Source organism: Aquila chrysaetos, chromosome 5 (genome assembly GCF_900496995.4).
Source record: "Aquila chrysaetos chrysaetos chromosome 5, bAquChr1.4, whole genome shotgun sequence".
Classification (NCBI taxonomy): Eukaryota; Metazoa; Chordata; class Aves; order Accipitriformes; family Accipitridae; genus Aquila; species Aquila chrysaetos.
Window position 1 is genome coordinate 50,675,099 of NC_044008.1, and position 16,012 is coordinate 50,691,110.

Genomic DNA, 16,012 nt, shown 5'->3' on the forward strand with positions numbered 1-16,012 from the left:
GGTATAGGAACTGAGATAGCCAGAAATAAATCAAATATTAGCAGATTTACATATCACCCCTTCTTACCTCCCTAAATATCTGCTACCACATGCTGCTGGGGCTCTGTCCCTGCCAGCTGCATTCAGCTCTGGAAATCATACTATCTGTTCTTGCTGTGACACTCACTGATAGATCGCATTATAAGCGCATATATGCTACTTAATCAAACAGCTTCATCATACTATATAACGTACTGTATTCACTTTGGGGAACATTATGTGAATACTGATTGGCAAAATTTGGCCCATATTCTTATTCTTACTAATTACAATTTACTTCAGAAATAGACCCACTGATTTTGCTTTCCCAGCACAGCAATTTTTCTGGTTCTCCCTTCAATACTTTCACACACTTATGCCCAACTTAGCTGCTGACCTTCAATATTCAAGGTAATTGTTAGTTAATAAACTCTTTTAAATGATCTAGCAACTGGGAATGAGTGCCAGCCGACAATTTTTTTTCTCTGAAACACAAAGTCTTTGTATCACGTATTTACCAAAATTACTCTTGCAATCTATTCATCTTTTTAACCTTGATTTTAATTTTTTCTAGTCATCCGTTTAAGCATCTCACAGAGACAACTTAGGACTGGCACCTGAGATGACTCCTGCTGTGTCACTTTTCTTTGCCATCTCAGAATGTCTCACTATACACATTATTGCTGGCTATTAATTTTTAAGATAGCTTTATATTCCTTACTAACAACTTATTTGTCAAAAGATAAAAAAGATGCTGCTGCAATCACAGGTTCTGTGGAAATATAACATCTGAACATTTGAAAATGAGGACAGAAGATTGTTTCTGAGGGATTATATTTCCTTCTCAAATTCTACACAGAAACAAGTTTCTCATCCTTTCCCCATTGTTTATATTGTTTGGATAACACATATTTCTAATTTATAAAAAATAAACAAGCCCAACAACCAGGGCACTACCACGCATTATTCCAGAGGATGACGGAAGATATCGGCCTGAGTAATTTTCATGCTTTCAAACTTTCTTTTCACCTCTAAAAGGCAGAATAATGTAGGTCACTTTTAATGAGGAGCCCTGTGTGTGGCTTTCCCCACACACTACACAGCAACCAGGCATTTACAAGTTCATGTTCTCCCTGCATCATCACCATATTTTGTCATTTTTCTACAGGGTTGACTTTTGCCCATAATGCTGGGCACTTTCATATGGCGAAGTCTCTTGGCTGCCTCATTAACTCTAAATCAGTGTGTGCCCTTGCATTTTACTGTATCATTTCCTCCAGCATTCATTATGCTGCAGTTTAAACAGCCTCTGGCTAGAAACTTCTTAAAACATCATGATGAAATTACTTTCTCGACAACATACAAGTCAATTATAATGTAATTAAAAGATATACTAATCTATTCCCTTGTCTGCTAATGGTATCTTGGTTAAGATCATCCAGTGCATACTTGTATGGTATCCATGAAATCTTTTGCTATAAATTGTAAGCTACTGTCCACAGCACCTGTTTTTCTGTGCAAGACGCAGGAATTATGATACCTGTTCTCTTCTAGCTTTGCAAACATGAGGAATTAAAGCGGTGCAAGCTGGTTTGAATCTAGGGTCTCCACTTTTCAGTGCTTGACTCCCCAGGCATTTCATGAGGGTTTTCTGTCACTGGCTGGAAGGATCTGGAAGAAACCTGGCACCTGGAAGGCGTACGCTCTTGCCTGGCTGCCCTCCACCATATCGGACTCCTGGTTTTCAGCAGAAGCCTCCCTCTGAAAGGGAAGAGCTAGGCTCCCTTGACCTCACTCTGCTCCCTGCCTTTACCCTATTCCCTTTCCATCCCATTTTCCTCTTCGCTGCAATGTCCATCTTCACCACCTCCGCGTGTACCAGCCGGGCCCTTCTGTCCTTGCCCACCACTTGGCAAACAGGTAAGGACCCAAAGGCAGCGTCCTACTGTGCCAGGTAGCAGAGCCAGGCAACTCCCCTGCCCCCCTGCCAGCCGTGCTCACAAAATGAGTTCCCAATATTTATGCATTTAAACACATGGGCTCAGCGGTTCCCTTCACCGCCTCCTTCAGCCCGCTCCTAAATCCTCCCGCTCCCCTCTGCCCTGCGCACCCCTCCCCACCCTCCTGCGCCCCGGGGGTTTGGGGACGAGGGACAGGATCAGGGAAGGAGAAGGGGACAGGCTACGCCTCCTGGGAGAAGAGGGCATGGGGCTGAAGGACAGGGGACTGCAGAGGGTCCGGACCTTCGGGGACAGCAGTAGCAGCCTGAGGAAGCCACTCCTGTGAGAATCACAGCCCATCGGGTTGGTGGTGCATCAGGAGGAAAATAAATACTCATCAGGTTGACATTACGCAGCCCGCCCCATGTTCATTAGCAGCGCTAATGGGTTTCAGCAGCCCTATGCTAGTCTGCATACTTGCAATTCAACACGCTGCCCAGAGCCATACATTGAATGCTAAAAGTAAAATAAAGCTTATGCAACCGAGTAATGAAGAACGGTTAAGTGAAGTGCCCTGTATTCCTGATCACTTTAAAATATTTTTATTGTTACTATGCAATGTCAACATAAGGTTAAAAAAAACCCAGAAGTAATCCAACAGCTGCACAGAGGTTGGATTTAAGTGAGATTTCTCTGCAAGCCAATGTGCATTGTATATGTTTGTCTAAAATAAACTGTTAGAACAGTCCCTTTGCAGCTCAGACAAGGATGGAGAGTTGTGAGATACACATCCTTCGTCACCACTTTCCTTCTAGGGCCAAGTCCCTTAATTTACTTGAGCTTCAGCTTTTTTGTCTTTAAAACAGAGATAACTTCTGCCTGCAGTGATGCCGTGATGCTAATCCATTTGGTATTTGCCAACACACGGAAGACCTTATTCTAATAAGTGAGATGTACAGAAAGCAGGACAACACGAACCAGTGCTGTCTATATTCTTCCTCACAGTCCTGCCCACTTTCATTTTTGGCTATATTCTTCCTCACAGTCCTACCCAGTTTCATTTTTGGCTAGAAAAGTAGGTCAAAACACTAAGCAATAGCTGTTTGAGGGAGAAAAGCAACTTTTAATTTATTTGGGTATAAACACCCTCCTTTTTCCAAATCAGAACTCTGAAAGCAGACAGGCAGGGTAACTGGGGACTCTCCAGAGGTGAGCATGAAGGCAGCACCTCCTCTCAACCTGTTCCTTAATCAGCAAAGGTTCAATACAAGAGGAATAATTCATGTGGCCAGCAATTGATTCTTGCTTGGGAAGCCCCGGGGGAGAATTTTAATCATGGAAAGCTCACCTTCTTCTGGGACATGCTAAACCAGGAGGGTCGTTCCTTCTGAATGTCTTTTGGGCAGATTACAATGCAAAGCTTGGATGCCCATCTTGTTCTCAGCACACACTTTGCAGTTCTGGGCAGGACCTCTGGCTGTGGGCATACGCTGCCCCTGCAGCTTCCCCCTGCCACATACAGTAATTACTTTCTTTTCATTAATTGGTCTTAATGCATGCATGCACATCCACAAATGAAGCGACCCACTGCTGAGAGTACAGCAGTTTTGGCTTGGAAGTCACGCTTGCCTGGATTTGTAAAGCCGACAGCCCACTACCACCAGCACCAGCTTCGCCCGAGGAGGAGCAGGAGTATCCGTGGGGTGTAAGCAAATTTTGGGGGGCTCAGCTTTCCCCAGCAAGTTGCAAGGGTTGTGAGCACCGACTGCAAACCGAGGCAGCCGGGGCAGTTAGCTGGCGTTTCTGGAAATGAACACACCAGCACAAACAGGATAATGATGGTGATATATTAATGCGGTACCAATGTCAATGACACATTACCATCAATTTCAGCAGGCAGTATGGCTGATTTATAAGCCAGTATATAACCAAATATAGAACAGGAGATGTTTGGAAAAACACATATGTGAAATAGGCATGACAAATAGAAAAGCTTTATTAAGGGATGATTTCTGCGATCTCTCTCTCTCAGGACAGTGATATTTTAACATCCTCATCCAAACAGGAACACAGATAAACAGGCTGTAAACTTGTCTCGTTACTCTGTGGTTTGTGGTTTGGCAGAAATGACTGATGATTTTTGTACATGAGTAAAATGTTTTAACTTATACCTCTGACTGGGGTCTGCTAGGGGAAAGTGGTCACCTTACAAGTTACTTTGGAGGGACTAATCAGAGGGATAAATCTAGTATGTAATAAAACCCATTGTCTGAGCAACCCATTCAATCCAACCGATTGGGATTCTTACAGGAAATACTTCAGCACACTATCTGGTAATGCAAAAAAATGCAAAACAAAGTAAGAAAAAAAGAGGGGGGGGGGGAGAAGTCTTCATGCCTAATTTGTCACCTAAGGCTGATGAACTCCAGTGTGAAAGCTGAAGAAAATTAAGTGCTAACCTGTAAATAGTTCAACCAGGCAAAAGTGAATATGCAGTTGGCATTTACATTAAAAGCTCTAGTCTGCACGTATCTGTCTCCTCATTCCCTTTAAAAAGAACATTTTCTTACCAAAAAGGCCTCAGCCTTATCTACCTAATACAGGTGGTGGTTTTAGATACTGTGCTACAGACTCAATTTGGACACTTAAAGCTCTTGGCTCATTAAGATCATGAAGTCAAACTAGTCAGAGATAAAATCAATTAAGTTTGGCAAAATCACTTTTAAGGTGCCCTGTGTTTTTCCAATTATCACTACAAGTGTCCATTATGGATTATATAAAACAAGTGAGTATTTATGACCTTAAGTGCTTAATGTGGCCCATCTATGTCTATCTTCAGCCCAGGCTGACAGTCACGATCCTCTCCGCACAGTAAACACACCAGGGTACCATCAGCCTCCTACCTTAGCTCCATCCACACTGATAATCCGATAGCTGTTTCTCGTGCTGTCATAGAAGTAGGAAACAGTTACAGCCTGCTTGCTTGCGGGAACCCAGTTCTTCTTCGTGCTGGGGTCAATTTGGAAGACATGGGCTCTGGTGGTGAAGATGGGCTGTTCTCTGGAATAGGGAGGGACAGGAGAAATGGATGCATGAGTCTGCGGAAGATGAAATGTCCCAGAAGCCCAGCCTTGACCAGGCATGTTGAAAGCACACGACAGAGAGTGCCTGGCAATCCCCCAAGTGAAAAGGCATAGCAGTGACACTGCCGAGCCACAATCCAGCCTTGGGTACCTCTCCTTGGCATCGCTAAGTGACATTCAGCACCCTAAAGTTACTGCCATAGCCCAGGAAGCATTGGCTTATTTCTCCCCATATACTAACTCGGTACCCACCTTTCCTCAAAATATTTATTTCCAGGAAAGGACACTCACATGCATTCTTCCTTTCCCCATCCACATATTTTGCCAAAAGGAACAACAAGCCCCCCACGGCTGGATTTTCTCCTGCTGCGCATTCCTGTGAACCGCTACCTACAACCAGGGTTCCTCTGCGGATGCACCAAGGACTCCAGCGACCTACAGGCACAGCATAATTACTGAAATATTAATCTCTGTCCTTAGAATCCCACTGTTCTGTGGATGTGTATGAAAATTTCATCAGATGCAAACCCAGTCAATCATCCTGGGGAGTGAGGGGGAAAAGAAGCACAATGAAAACCCTGTGTTGATACATACTGCCTTTCAGTTCAGCTCTCAGCGGATGACGTACTGCCCCTGACACCCCGTTCCTAAACACCAGCCCCCCTCAGATGTTTTTTCTCATCAAGAAAATTGTGCACACAGTGGAGGGGTTTTGTTTAATATTCAACACGTGACAGTGCAAATCACATGTAAAAGCAGAGAAGATGCAGGACCAAAAGAACAAAACATGATACACACAAAGTCATCTAGGTTGAAGATCATAATTAAGACTTTCTTAAAAGCCATAAAACTAAATTCACTTCCAACTATACCTTTAATCCAAATTTAGAAATAGAAGTGAACTGTAAATCAAGCTCTACTGTCCTTTTATATACGTTTTTATGCTTTTAGTTCTTAAATGCTACAGTATGTAACGGTCTATATTTAAGTATACCACTCAATATATTCTTATCACATACAAAATATTATATCATGAATAGTTACACTTGGCAGAATTATGACAGGATTCAAAAGCAATTGTACTACAATAGAGTTACCACCCAAAAATGTTTACCACATGGAAACTGAAAAGACTGCCAGGCTGAATTTTGCACAAAGCAAGTGAAAAGAGGTAGGTGAAAGGCCAAAGAGATCTCTTGCTGTCATATGCTATTCTTTCCTATTCGTATAAATAATTCTATTATTCTCAGTCCCATAGTTTTGGAACTATGTTTTTATTAAGATTTCTATAATCTTCAGCTCCTTGTATATCCACCAGTGCATTTTTAGAACAGAACAACTTCAGGTACTGTATATAGGAACTGTATCAAACATCACACATGATCTTGACTGTTGCAGCTAAATTAAAATCGAGGGAGTAAATTTACAAATATCAAACAGATGAAGTGATTTAAGTGTAGAATTAGCTCAGGAAAGATGGAGTGAGCTTGCAAAGCCCAGCAAGGCCTCAGGAGGGAGAAAATGAAACAATGGTTTTCTCCTTGCAAGACATATGCAAAGTTTTACAGTTTTCCAGGGGCTGCCATGCAGGTTGCTGGATGGACAGCTGCACTGAACCCTGTAAAATACTTATATGAGATAAATTGAAATTACAATGGGACTGTCGTGTTACAGCTGTGAAAGAGTAACATTTGCTTCAGCTCTTCCTTACCAGTAGGTCATGGAACCTGACTCTCATTTCACACGCTAAAATCGATACCATCCTCAGCTGGGAGGAAAGAAGGGGCAGGTCTCTGTAACATTTTTTAAATATTTCCATCATCCATTACGCAGGATTACCAGCATAACACCCACAAAGGTCATGGAGTTTGTTTGCAATAAGGAATGCAGGGAAGGGAAGTTTCCCCCAAGCTGCTTACTCTTTTACTCTAAAAATATATACTTTCCCTGAGTGAAGAATAATTTTGAATCTATTTCACATTTTACTTAGCTCTATATTTTTAGTGGATTCTACTAATAACTGTTCTTGCTAATGGTAATATGACCTATATATTGCAGTCTAAACTTTCAGAAGTTTCCTTCATGCAAACCCATTCCACAAACAACTTTAACTCTGTTAACTCATCTTAACAATACCAGAAAACACTGTTAAAACTATACCTGGCCTCTCTGCAGCAGGAGCAGTAAGCATATAAAGTAAATCTGGAGATAATAAAAGTAGAATGATGGGAAAAACCTATCTATCTCCATTTTTTCAGGAGTCTTGTAGCAGCTACTGTTGTCAACAGGAGCTGTATACATGCAGCCAAGTGGATAAATTAATGGATAATGAAGCTCAGGGCTTGAGATAGCCATCTATCCATTCATGTGGGGCTTTTATTAAAAAGTAAAGACTATGTTTCTAATCCTTATGATTAGTAAACCCCCCAAAAGTGCATTTTCTCTTCCTGGATGCAAAGAGCAGCCCTATCGCTCACAGGGATAGTGTCCTAGTTGATAAATTATTAAAAAAAAAAGGAAATGCAACGTGTAAATTTAAGCATTTTAACTCATCCAAGGTAAGTGAGCTGTTGGAACTTCCACTGAGACTCCAATTTGGAAGGGCCAGTTGGTTGCTCTCCACCTTTGACCTTTCTGCTGTAGGTGCCTCTACAAGGCAGCAAAGCCCCAGGACTGATTTTTGACCACCTGGAGCCGACGAAGCCCTCCAGGACACAACCTCTCACAGGGCCCATGAACCAGCACCGCTGGCACTGGGAGCTGGTGCCACCACGATTTCCCTCACACCACGGCGGGTCGACAAAGCCAACGGCGTTGACAAACTCCAGTGGTGCAGCTTTATAATGGGGGGGGAAATACCCTCCTTCATTGCATCCCAAACTCCTTTGACCAGTGAAGCGCACACAGGCAACTATAAAACTGTGGCACTCACTTTTCAAATGAAAAGCTCAATTAGACACTTTTAAAACACTTACCACGGCCTTACAGACCTCCAAATTGAGAAGGATTATTCTGCATTACTTACTTGCAACTTTTGACTTTCAAGAAAGCACTTTACTGATAGAGGAATGACTTAGTTTTCCACGTTTTGTTTCCTTTTCATTTTATCAGAGATTTATCAAGTTTTATGCTTAAAACAACCGCAATGCTAACTTGGAATTCCCGCAGCGCATCCTGCATCGTTTGAGCCACTGTAAGCTGGTGGTTACATGAAACTGCCAGTTTGCCCGGGGAGGCAGGGAGCAGTGGTGCTGCCAGCCAGGCTGTGGACTCATAAATCAGAAGACAAAGAGAATTTATGAATGTTTAAAATCTCATGAATTTTAACCAAAGTTATTAATGATTGATTAAATACTCTTTAAAAAAAAAAAATCTGTTTAAAAATCAATTTGACAGTAACATCCACTGTTTAGAGTAAAGCTGCTCGAAAAGCAGCAAATGAAGACCTAAATTATACCTAAGTTCTTTGTTTAATAATGCAGATTAAGACAGAAAATGCACTTTGATAAGTTTTTTTTATTATTAAATATGGCCAGCATGTATTATAAATATGATTGCAATTTTCAAGTCATGGTTTTGTGCATTTTAGTTGACTTTTAATTTCCTTCCTTGTGTCATATGAGACAAATGTCAAGTAAAAAACAATCATTCTCCATTAATGTAGAAATATGTCATAAACCTTTTCTGAAGAATTTAAAAAGCAAAAACCAAGACTCTGGAGCTAACTAACTGCACCCACAGCTGTGTGAGATACAGTATCACTTTCTGGTTAATATACAACAATGCTAAATTTTACAAGTGTGTAACTAGCTGCAAGCCCCTGACCCTGGACCCCAACCACGTGCAGGGCCACGTGGAGCCAGCTCTGGCTCCCAACAAGGCACTGATGAGATGAACACTTCTGTATTGGAGCAATCTTTTTGGTAGTAAATACACCACCACAGTGACTCACGTGGGTGCCTGCGGGATCAGCACCCAAGTTTTTGTAAATGTGCAATGTGTCCAGTGCACATCAGGTGGATGCACTGACCGAGCAGTAAATAGAACAAAGCAGCTCCTTTACTTGTTGTAGGATCTGGAACATCAAACCTATTTGTGACAGGAGCTCTGGTACTCCACCAGAGGCAAAACCGCTATTTGCATGTTTTGCTAAAACTTCCATTAACAGATCACATAAAATTTCTGGGATAAGGATTCCTAGTTTACAGGACAGGATTATTTGTTCTTTCCCCACACTAATACTAGACAGCTTTGCATTGAATGCCTAATTTACCAACTGGAAAAAATACATTTTTTAAAAGAGCATGTCCTTATATAGCTGCCATTTGGTGGAGGATGCACATGCCTGCAGACAGCGTGTCAGCATAGAGTTTTTGGCATGTGGTGCTTCCTGCTATAGGCCAGCGTCATGCACACGCTGAGGTTTATACTGCCTGACAGTGCCAGCAGATCTACAGTGATTTGCTATAACAAGTATTAGATAATGAGGATCTTTCAAGAAGGAAGAAGAGTAGGCATGAACACAAAATCCTACATTGTGACATACCCCCCCATCACTGGTCATGATACAAAAAATCTTATTTGCTAAATGCAACATGATAAACTTGGTGTCAATAGTTGTTTGGATTGAGTGTCGCTACTACTGCCTGACAGTGCAACAAAAAGAACTAATCTTTTATGTATATCTTCACATATAATGTAGTTTGGAGTGCCGTTTGTACTTATTTATGATAATTCAAAAATAAGCAACGTTGCTAAAAAGAGGAGTGCTGTTCCCACCCACGCCCCCCCTCCCCAGGCGTGGCCAGCTGTGCACGCACGGCTCTCCCAGCGGGCCACCTGACAGCTGCCTTCACCTCCTGTGCAAAAGCAGGATGGCAACGATGCCAGCTCCCGAAGCCACCAAGCACTACCTGTGTGTGCCTCTGACTTCTCAAAAATGCAAGCGCAGCTCCAAAGGCTAAGAGCACGTTAGCGAGGCAAACTCACGCCTTTGGTCCCAAACAAAACTGAATAAATATATCCTGCCCCTTGAAAGCAGCAAGCTCTCCAGTCACTCCTCCAAGACCCCAGAAGTCACCAAATGTCCCCCTTCAGCTGGCAGCAGTGCCGGCACCGGGGGTCCCATGCCTCGGGGTCTGCAGCTGCCCTGCCAGGCTGCTGCTGCCTTGCCTTTCTAGATTCTACTGTTGCATGATGGCCCCCGAGTTCATGAATGGAGATTTTTCTCCTATTTGAAATACTCATCTCAATGAAAGTCCTGGCAAGTAATGATGCCTAAAAATTACCTGTGAAAATACTGTTTCATTTACCCATAACTCTACTCACTTGTTCACACATGCACATCTCAAACTTTAAAAAAAAACCAAGCCCTCTCCCCGAAACACCAAAATCCAAGTAAAGGCAGACCTCTGATGAAGGACGTAACTGCTGTGGGAAGAAGTTACAGTTCCTCCTGTCGCACATGGTAGTTAGCATACCGGTTGCAGTTCATACACAAAATTAATCTTTGCTCAAAGCAAAAGAGAGGGTCTGCTATCCTCCAGCCTGTTACCTCTACATGTTGAAGGCTTGTACCATCTTGGATCAAATCTTTGGGGGAAGTAGAAAACCACATGAATTAGCTTCTCAGTGATGACCAAGAATGAAGTTGGAGGACCCCTCCTCACCTCACCGCATGCACTCCAGTCAAGACAAGTGCATCCCCCTTACATTTGCCACAAACAAAGCAAATTTGGCTGCCTCAGCCCAGTTCCCTGAGATACTGTAACCTCAATGTCCATCACTGCCCAGTTCACAGCTGGGGTCAGGGAGCAGGATGGCAGGCTGGGCCCAGTTGGCATGGGCAATATGCAGAGCTGGGGAGAGGCGAAAGCTAAACCTGCGCATTTTACAGATGTGGTAGCAGCAAACCGGTGTTACGAAAGCAGGCAGCTTGCTCCCTTCCCAAACTGGCATATGCTAATTAATCCAGATCATTCAGATCTCATCAGCTGCAACAGGCAGGTTCTGGTGTCGGCTGCCAGTGTACACAACCAGCAAAAGTGAAGAGCCTGTTTCAACTTGCAAGGGTGCAAAACTCATAGCGTGAAGCAAGCAGGTGGGTAATGGCTCCATTTTACACCTGAGGAAACAGCCATTGAGGGTGAGATGGCATCGCAGGATAACAGAGCCAGTAGCAAGCCCGGAAATAAAATTAAATCGCCTCATTTCCTCTCTGTAGCTTTGCTATCGCTATCATTGCAGGGCAGTTTTATACCAGATCCTCTACCCAGGGAAGTTTTTGACTGCATGAATTTAAAAGGCTAAATCAACAGCTGAATACTCACCACGCAACAAAAGAGACTACTGTAAAAATTAACAGTCTTTACACACCACAGAGAAGCTATCGGTGGTTTTAACAACTGCTCCTACACAATGTGGAAGAAGGTGGGACAGGATGCCAGCCCTGCAAACCACCCGCCTGTAGCCAAGCACTGGTGGCTAGATGCGGGTCTACCCAGAGCTGCTTGGCTCCACAGGTGTGGGCTGCTCCCCTTTGTGCTGCAGTGCAAACAGTCCTCCTCACGCAGGTACTTCCACAGCAAAAATTACTTGGAAGGATCAAGAAGCAACCCTGAGCAATACAGGGCAGGAAGGGTGAGTGCAGAGAGAAGAGGAAAGCCTTACTATCTGTTGCACACGAGGGATAGGAGAACTGGCCCAGAGCGATAGGCTGGGCTAGCAGGGGACAACTGCAGTCGGTTTTTGCTCTTCTTTTTTCTCTCTGTAAAAAAAATAAATATGCAGGCACCCCTTACACTGCATTTGTCGGTACTCTGCTAGCCAAGCCCTGCACTCCCAGGTGGTGTTCCCTGCTGCAGGGTGGAACTGTGGGCACATAGAAGGGTACAGTGAACAACTTCCGAAAAACCCAGACTAGCAGGACAGAAATTACACCACCCCTAAAAAAAAGAGAAAACAAGAAACAGCTATTTTTTAAATATAATTTACTCAAAGCCCTTCTTTTCAGTCTTTCAGCTGCTGAAACTCCTATTTGGTAGGCAGACCAATCTCCTTGCAATGAGGTTGAAAAGAAGTGCTGAATTTGGCAGCAGTGCTAATCGAGGGCAAGGTCGTGCAACTCGTTCATATAACCACAGTCATGATTCTCTGGTGGCCACTTTATACTAGATTTGATATCAACTCACCTGCAGAAATATATGAAATTCATGCAAAAAATCCACTTTTTAGCTCTCTTCTTTTACAGGCATTATTATTTCAACAGACAGAATATAATTAGCAACAGTACTTCTCGCATGTGTAGGAAACATAATGGTTCCAGTTACTTAGACAGAAAAAATTAAGAAAAAAACCTAGCTAGCTAAAGAGGAATTTTCTGTTAAAAGCACAGACATTAATTAAATTCATTTTTGATTTGCAGCTGAATAAGTCCAAAAGAATAAATCTTGAGGACAAAAGCTCTCAGTATGAAAATCACTGTAACATCTGTGAGGTCTCACAATACCATTATGCCTTTATGAAGTCAATATACAAATTAAAAGGCTTATAACTTGGGCAGTGAAAAACCTCACACTTTATTTTTGGGCTATCTCCAGACGGCTAATAAGCTTTCAAGACACTGTGAACAAACACTCATACGCAAGTGACAGGAACTGAGAGGACCCTGAACTAATCCTCCACAGGTAAGGTTATTTATCAGAAAAAAACAAGTCGAGGCACGTGTGTGTAAAACTGGTTGTGTTACTCTGATAATTTCAGAGATATTTCCTGAGAAGACAGCGAAAGAGGATCCATAAATTTGCACCCTCGGTAATGTTTACAAGGCCTCTCATTTGCATAGGCATAAATTCAAACCCGATTAAACTGAAAAAAATACTTGTACTCTGTTTACCCCCAGCACCTCTCCTACCCTCGTCGACAAATGAGGCCGCATCAGCACATAAACAGACCCCCAAAGCCTTCCTATTTCTTTGAATCGGTTAAAAATTACATCCTCCGGGTTCGCCCCAGCTCCAGTAGAGTTAATGCTTTTAGCGCAGCCTCCTCTGTGGCACAATATTTGCATTGTAATATTTCAGTGAGAGATTGCCCTTGTAAATTGAAAGCATTAAGTCTTGAAGCAGAGAGCACCAGCCTGCCGGAGAGGAGAGCGGCCTCCCTCCGCGCCTCGCCGGCGGCCCGGCGGACGCGGGCCCAGGAAACGCCGCGTTTCTTACAGCTCCCGGGGCTCTGCCCCACGAGCACCAAAACGTACCCCGTGCCGTCAGGAAGGACGAGGCGCCAGCACGCACTACCCTTGCATTTCACACGTCGGGGGCTGCTCTGGAAAGCTCTCGGCAAGACCCTCTGCCGCAGCACAGGGAGGCCTGGGCAGGAGGGACCCCGGAGGAGCTCGTTACGGTGGGCTGTGCAGCTCGTTACGGTGGGCTGTGCGGGGCCGAGCCCGCCCAGGGAAGGCTCAGCTCACCCCCACAGAGCACACACGGGCCTCCGCTGCTGTCAGAGCGGCCCGACCGAACCCAAACGAAACCGCGGCTCTGCAGCTCTGTGCCACCGTGAATTTTCTCACGCGCAGGTAAAACACCACGGGGGCTGGTTGGTTTGTTTTCCAAAGGAGAAATAAGGAGCCAGTATACAGACCTGAACGGCGTCGAGCTCCTCGAGCACCATCCAAAACCAAGAGGCCGTGCTCCTCAGAGCCCTCATCACCCCACAAGCGCTGCCCTTGCTGGGGGAGATGCAGTGCCAGCAGCCCCGGTCTCTCCTGGGCCTCCTCACCCTACCTCAGACACCACAAGCATCTAGAGTTAGCACTGGTAAGAAGCGATCAAAGAAGAGAAAATAACGTAGACAATTTTGGAGGAAGAGAGTAATTTATTTCGCATTTATAAACCAGCAGGAGAATCCTTTAGCATGCTAGTGGAGTCTTTATCTTACTATTAATCCTCATCTTCTGTGTGGCAGAAGGCTGGGGATACTTTGAGGTTGCGTGTGCTATTCGGTGTTTATTTTAAAAATGAAGAGATTAAATGTCAGAGGATATATGATCAAAATACATTGTACCTACAAACAGAAGATGGAAGTGAAAGACCATGTGTGTGTTTGTGCATGTAAAACCCACTGATACCACCAGGGCAGCATCTTTATGTTTAGGACTTTTTCTCCTCCCATGCTATAAGAATTTGCATGGCAGATGGGGTCATCTCTGCACAAAGAAATCTGAAAAGTTGATTTTAATCAGTAGCATAATCAAAGCCTCACTATTGCAAAATAATATGATTAAACACTCCATTATTTCAAATGCCACAGAACTAAGTGGATCCTTGGAGTGGAGTACTTTTGTGCACTAATCCATGCATGTAATTATCGATATGCTTTCCCATGCCCTATTCAAATGCTCTCCCCTGAGGCTTTTCTTCCACTTACACTAGGGGAAAAAAAAGCCAATGAGTTCAATTTAAAGAACAAGTTGTATAACTCTTTTTGATCTACTGCCTAAAGGATCAAATAAGGAATTCTACCAACCATAATGTCAGAAGCAAACGATAGGGCTTTGCTTGTCCCGGTGGCCCCCACCACCTGCAGGCAACACAGGCAGGGCACGGTGCACGCCCTGTGCTGGTACACGCTGTGACCGGAGACGCTGCCAGAGCACCTGGGCTAATAAAACACTCAGGTCTGAGTGCTTTAATAGACTGCAAGGAAAAGGGTGCCAACAGATAGTTTAATACAAGGATGCATGCCTTTAATGAAACTTAAGCATGTAAAAATTAAAAGCAATTAAAGAATAAGCAATTTACTCTGTAAGAGATTAGAAAGATGCAAACCAGTGCCCGCACTGGGGTTTTGGTACATGTATCAACTTGCCCGTGCTGAGAGCAGCACTGGGCTGGCAACAGCACTGCCATGTTTAAATAGATTTGTTGCTACCAGCCTCCTTCTAGAGCAAACCACCTAGAAGACAAGGAAAAAAAAAAAAAAAAAAAAAAAAAAATCACCAAATGTAGTCAAGAGCATCAAAGACAGTGTGTTAAAAACAGCAAAGAGAGGTTCCCACACAAGCACATCCCCCGTGCTCGCAGCCAGGAACCCCACAGCTGCAGCTGGGAAAGGGCAAGGCGTTGGGCACAACTGAGCATGGCTAAAGCCAGTGTCACTCCCCAGTCAACGCAGTTTAAATTAGACTATCTGGAAAAAAGCAGATTTCCATTTTCTGGCTATTTTAATAGACTAATAGAATCAACAGAGTATTCTGGTTGCTGCTAGCACACACGCAGCACCTCTCTAAGGAACTGGGGGACATGGTTCTTGAAACTAATGTATTTACTAGCAGCCAATAAGATCATGGAATGACACATTTCTTCTGCTTCAAGTTAAAAATACAAAGGAAATTTCAAACATTTAGCAGTTAACATTATTCACTTTAATCTTTAAAAATGTAACACCATCTGTTGCCATCAGATTTACAGTACAGATCTCAGATATGTACATTTATTTGTTGGTATAAAAAGCTGTCAGCAACCCCAGTGCAAAAGTGAAGATCCTCTGGTAATCTCCTGAGCTTCAAGAGAGGAAAAACTACTAAATCTGAAAAACTTAAGCAACAGGTTATTCATGAGAAACACAGTATCTACAAAACAAAAAAACCACTACTCCCCTTGCCACAAAAAAACCCATACCAGCAAAAACACAGAACTAAAGCCCTACAACTTGCTAATACCGCAAACTGTGCATATTTGCAGGTAATATTGGGAGAAACTTATCCCAGAAATTCCCGAACCTCAACAGTCACCTATTTCTGATCCCCACAGTTCTGCTCCCTTGGCACGTCTGATTTCTGCACGCCAATGCCTCCAACTTTGTGGGTTATGCGAGGTACAGGTTATACGAGTTGTGGGCTATGGGAAGATTAAATTTCAAGTATCAGCATTTTTCATGCAATGCAGGGTCCATAACTACAGGCTATAA

At 43.5% G+C, this 16,012-nt stretch overlaps 1 protein-coding gene across 3 annotated transcripts in view; it reads right to left on the reverse strand.

Annotated features, from left to right (window-relative positions):
* The window catches only part of HOMER2 (homer scaffold protein 2), a 66,479-nt gene that overhangs the window by 36,745 nt on the left and 13,722 nt on the right, over nucleotides 1-16,012 (reverse strand). Inside the window, exon 2 of one of the 3 annotated variants that reach the window (XM_030014388.2) lies at nucleotides 4,862-5,018. The exons of 1 other annotated variant lie outside the window; for it this stretch is intronic. In XM_030014388.2, the coding sequence (XP_029870248.1) occupies nucleotides 4,862-5,018 (157 nt within the window). Of the gene's footprint in view, nucleotides 1-3,306; nucleotides 3,402-4,861; nucleotides 5,019-16,012 lie in introns of those variants that run through there. One more of the 3 variants, XM_030014389.2, reaches the window with a different exon arrangement.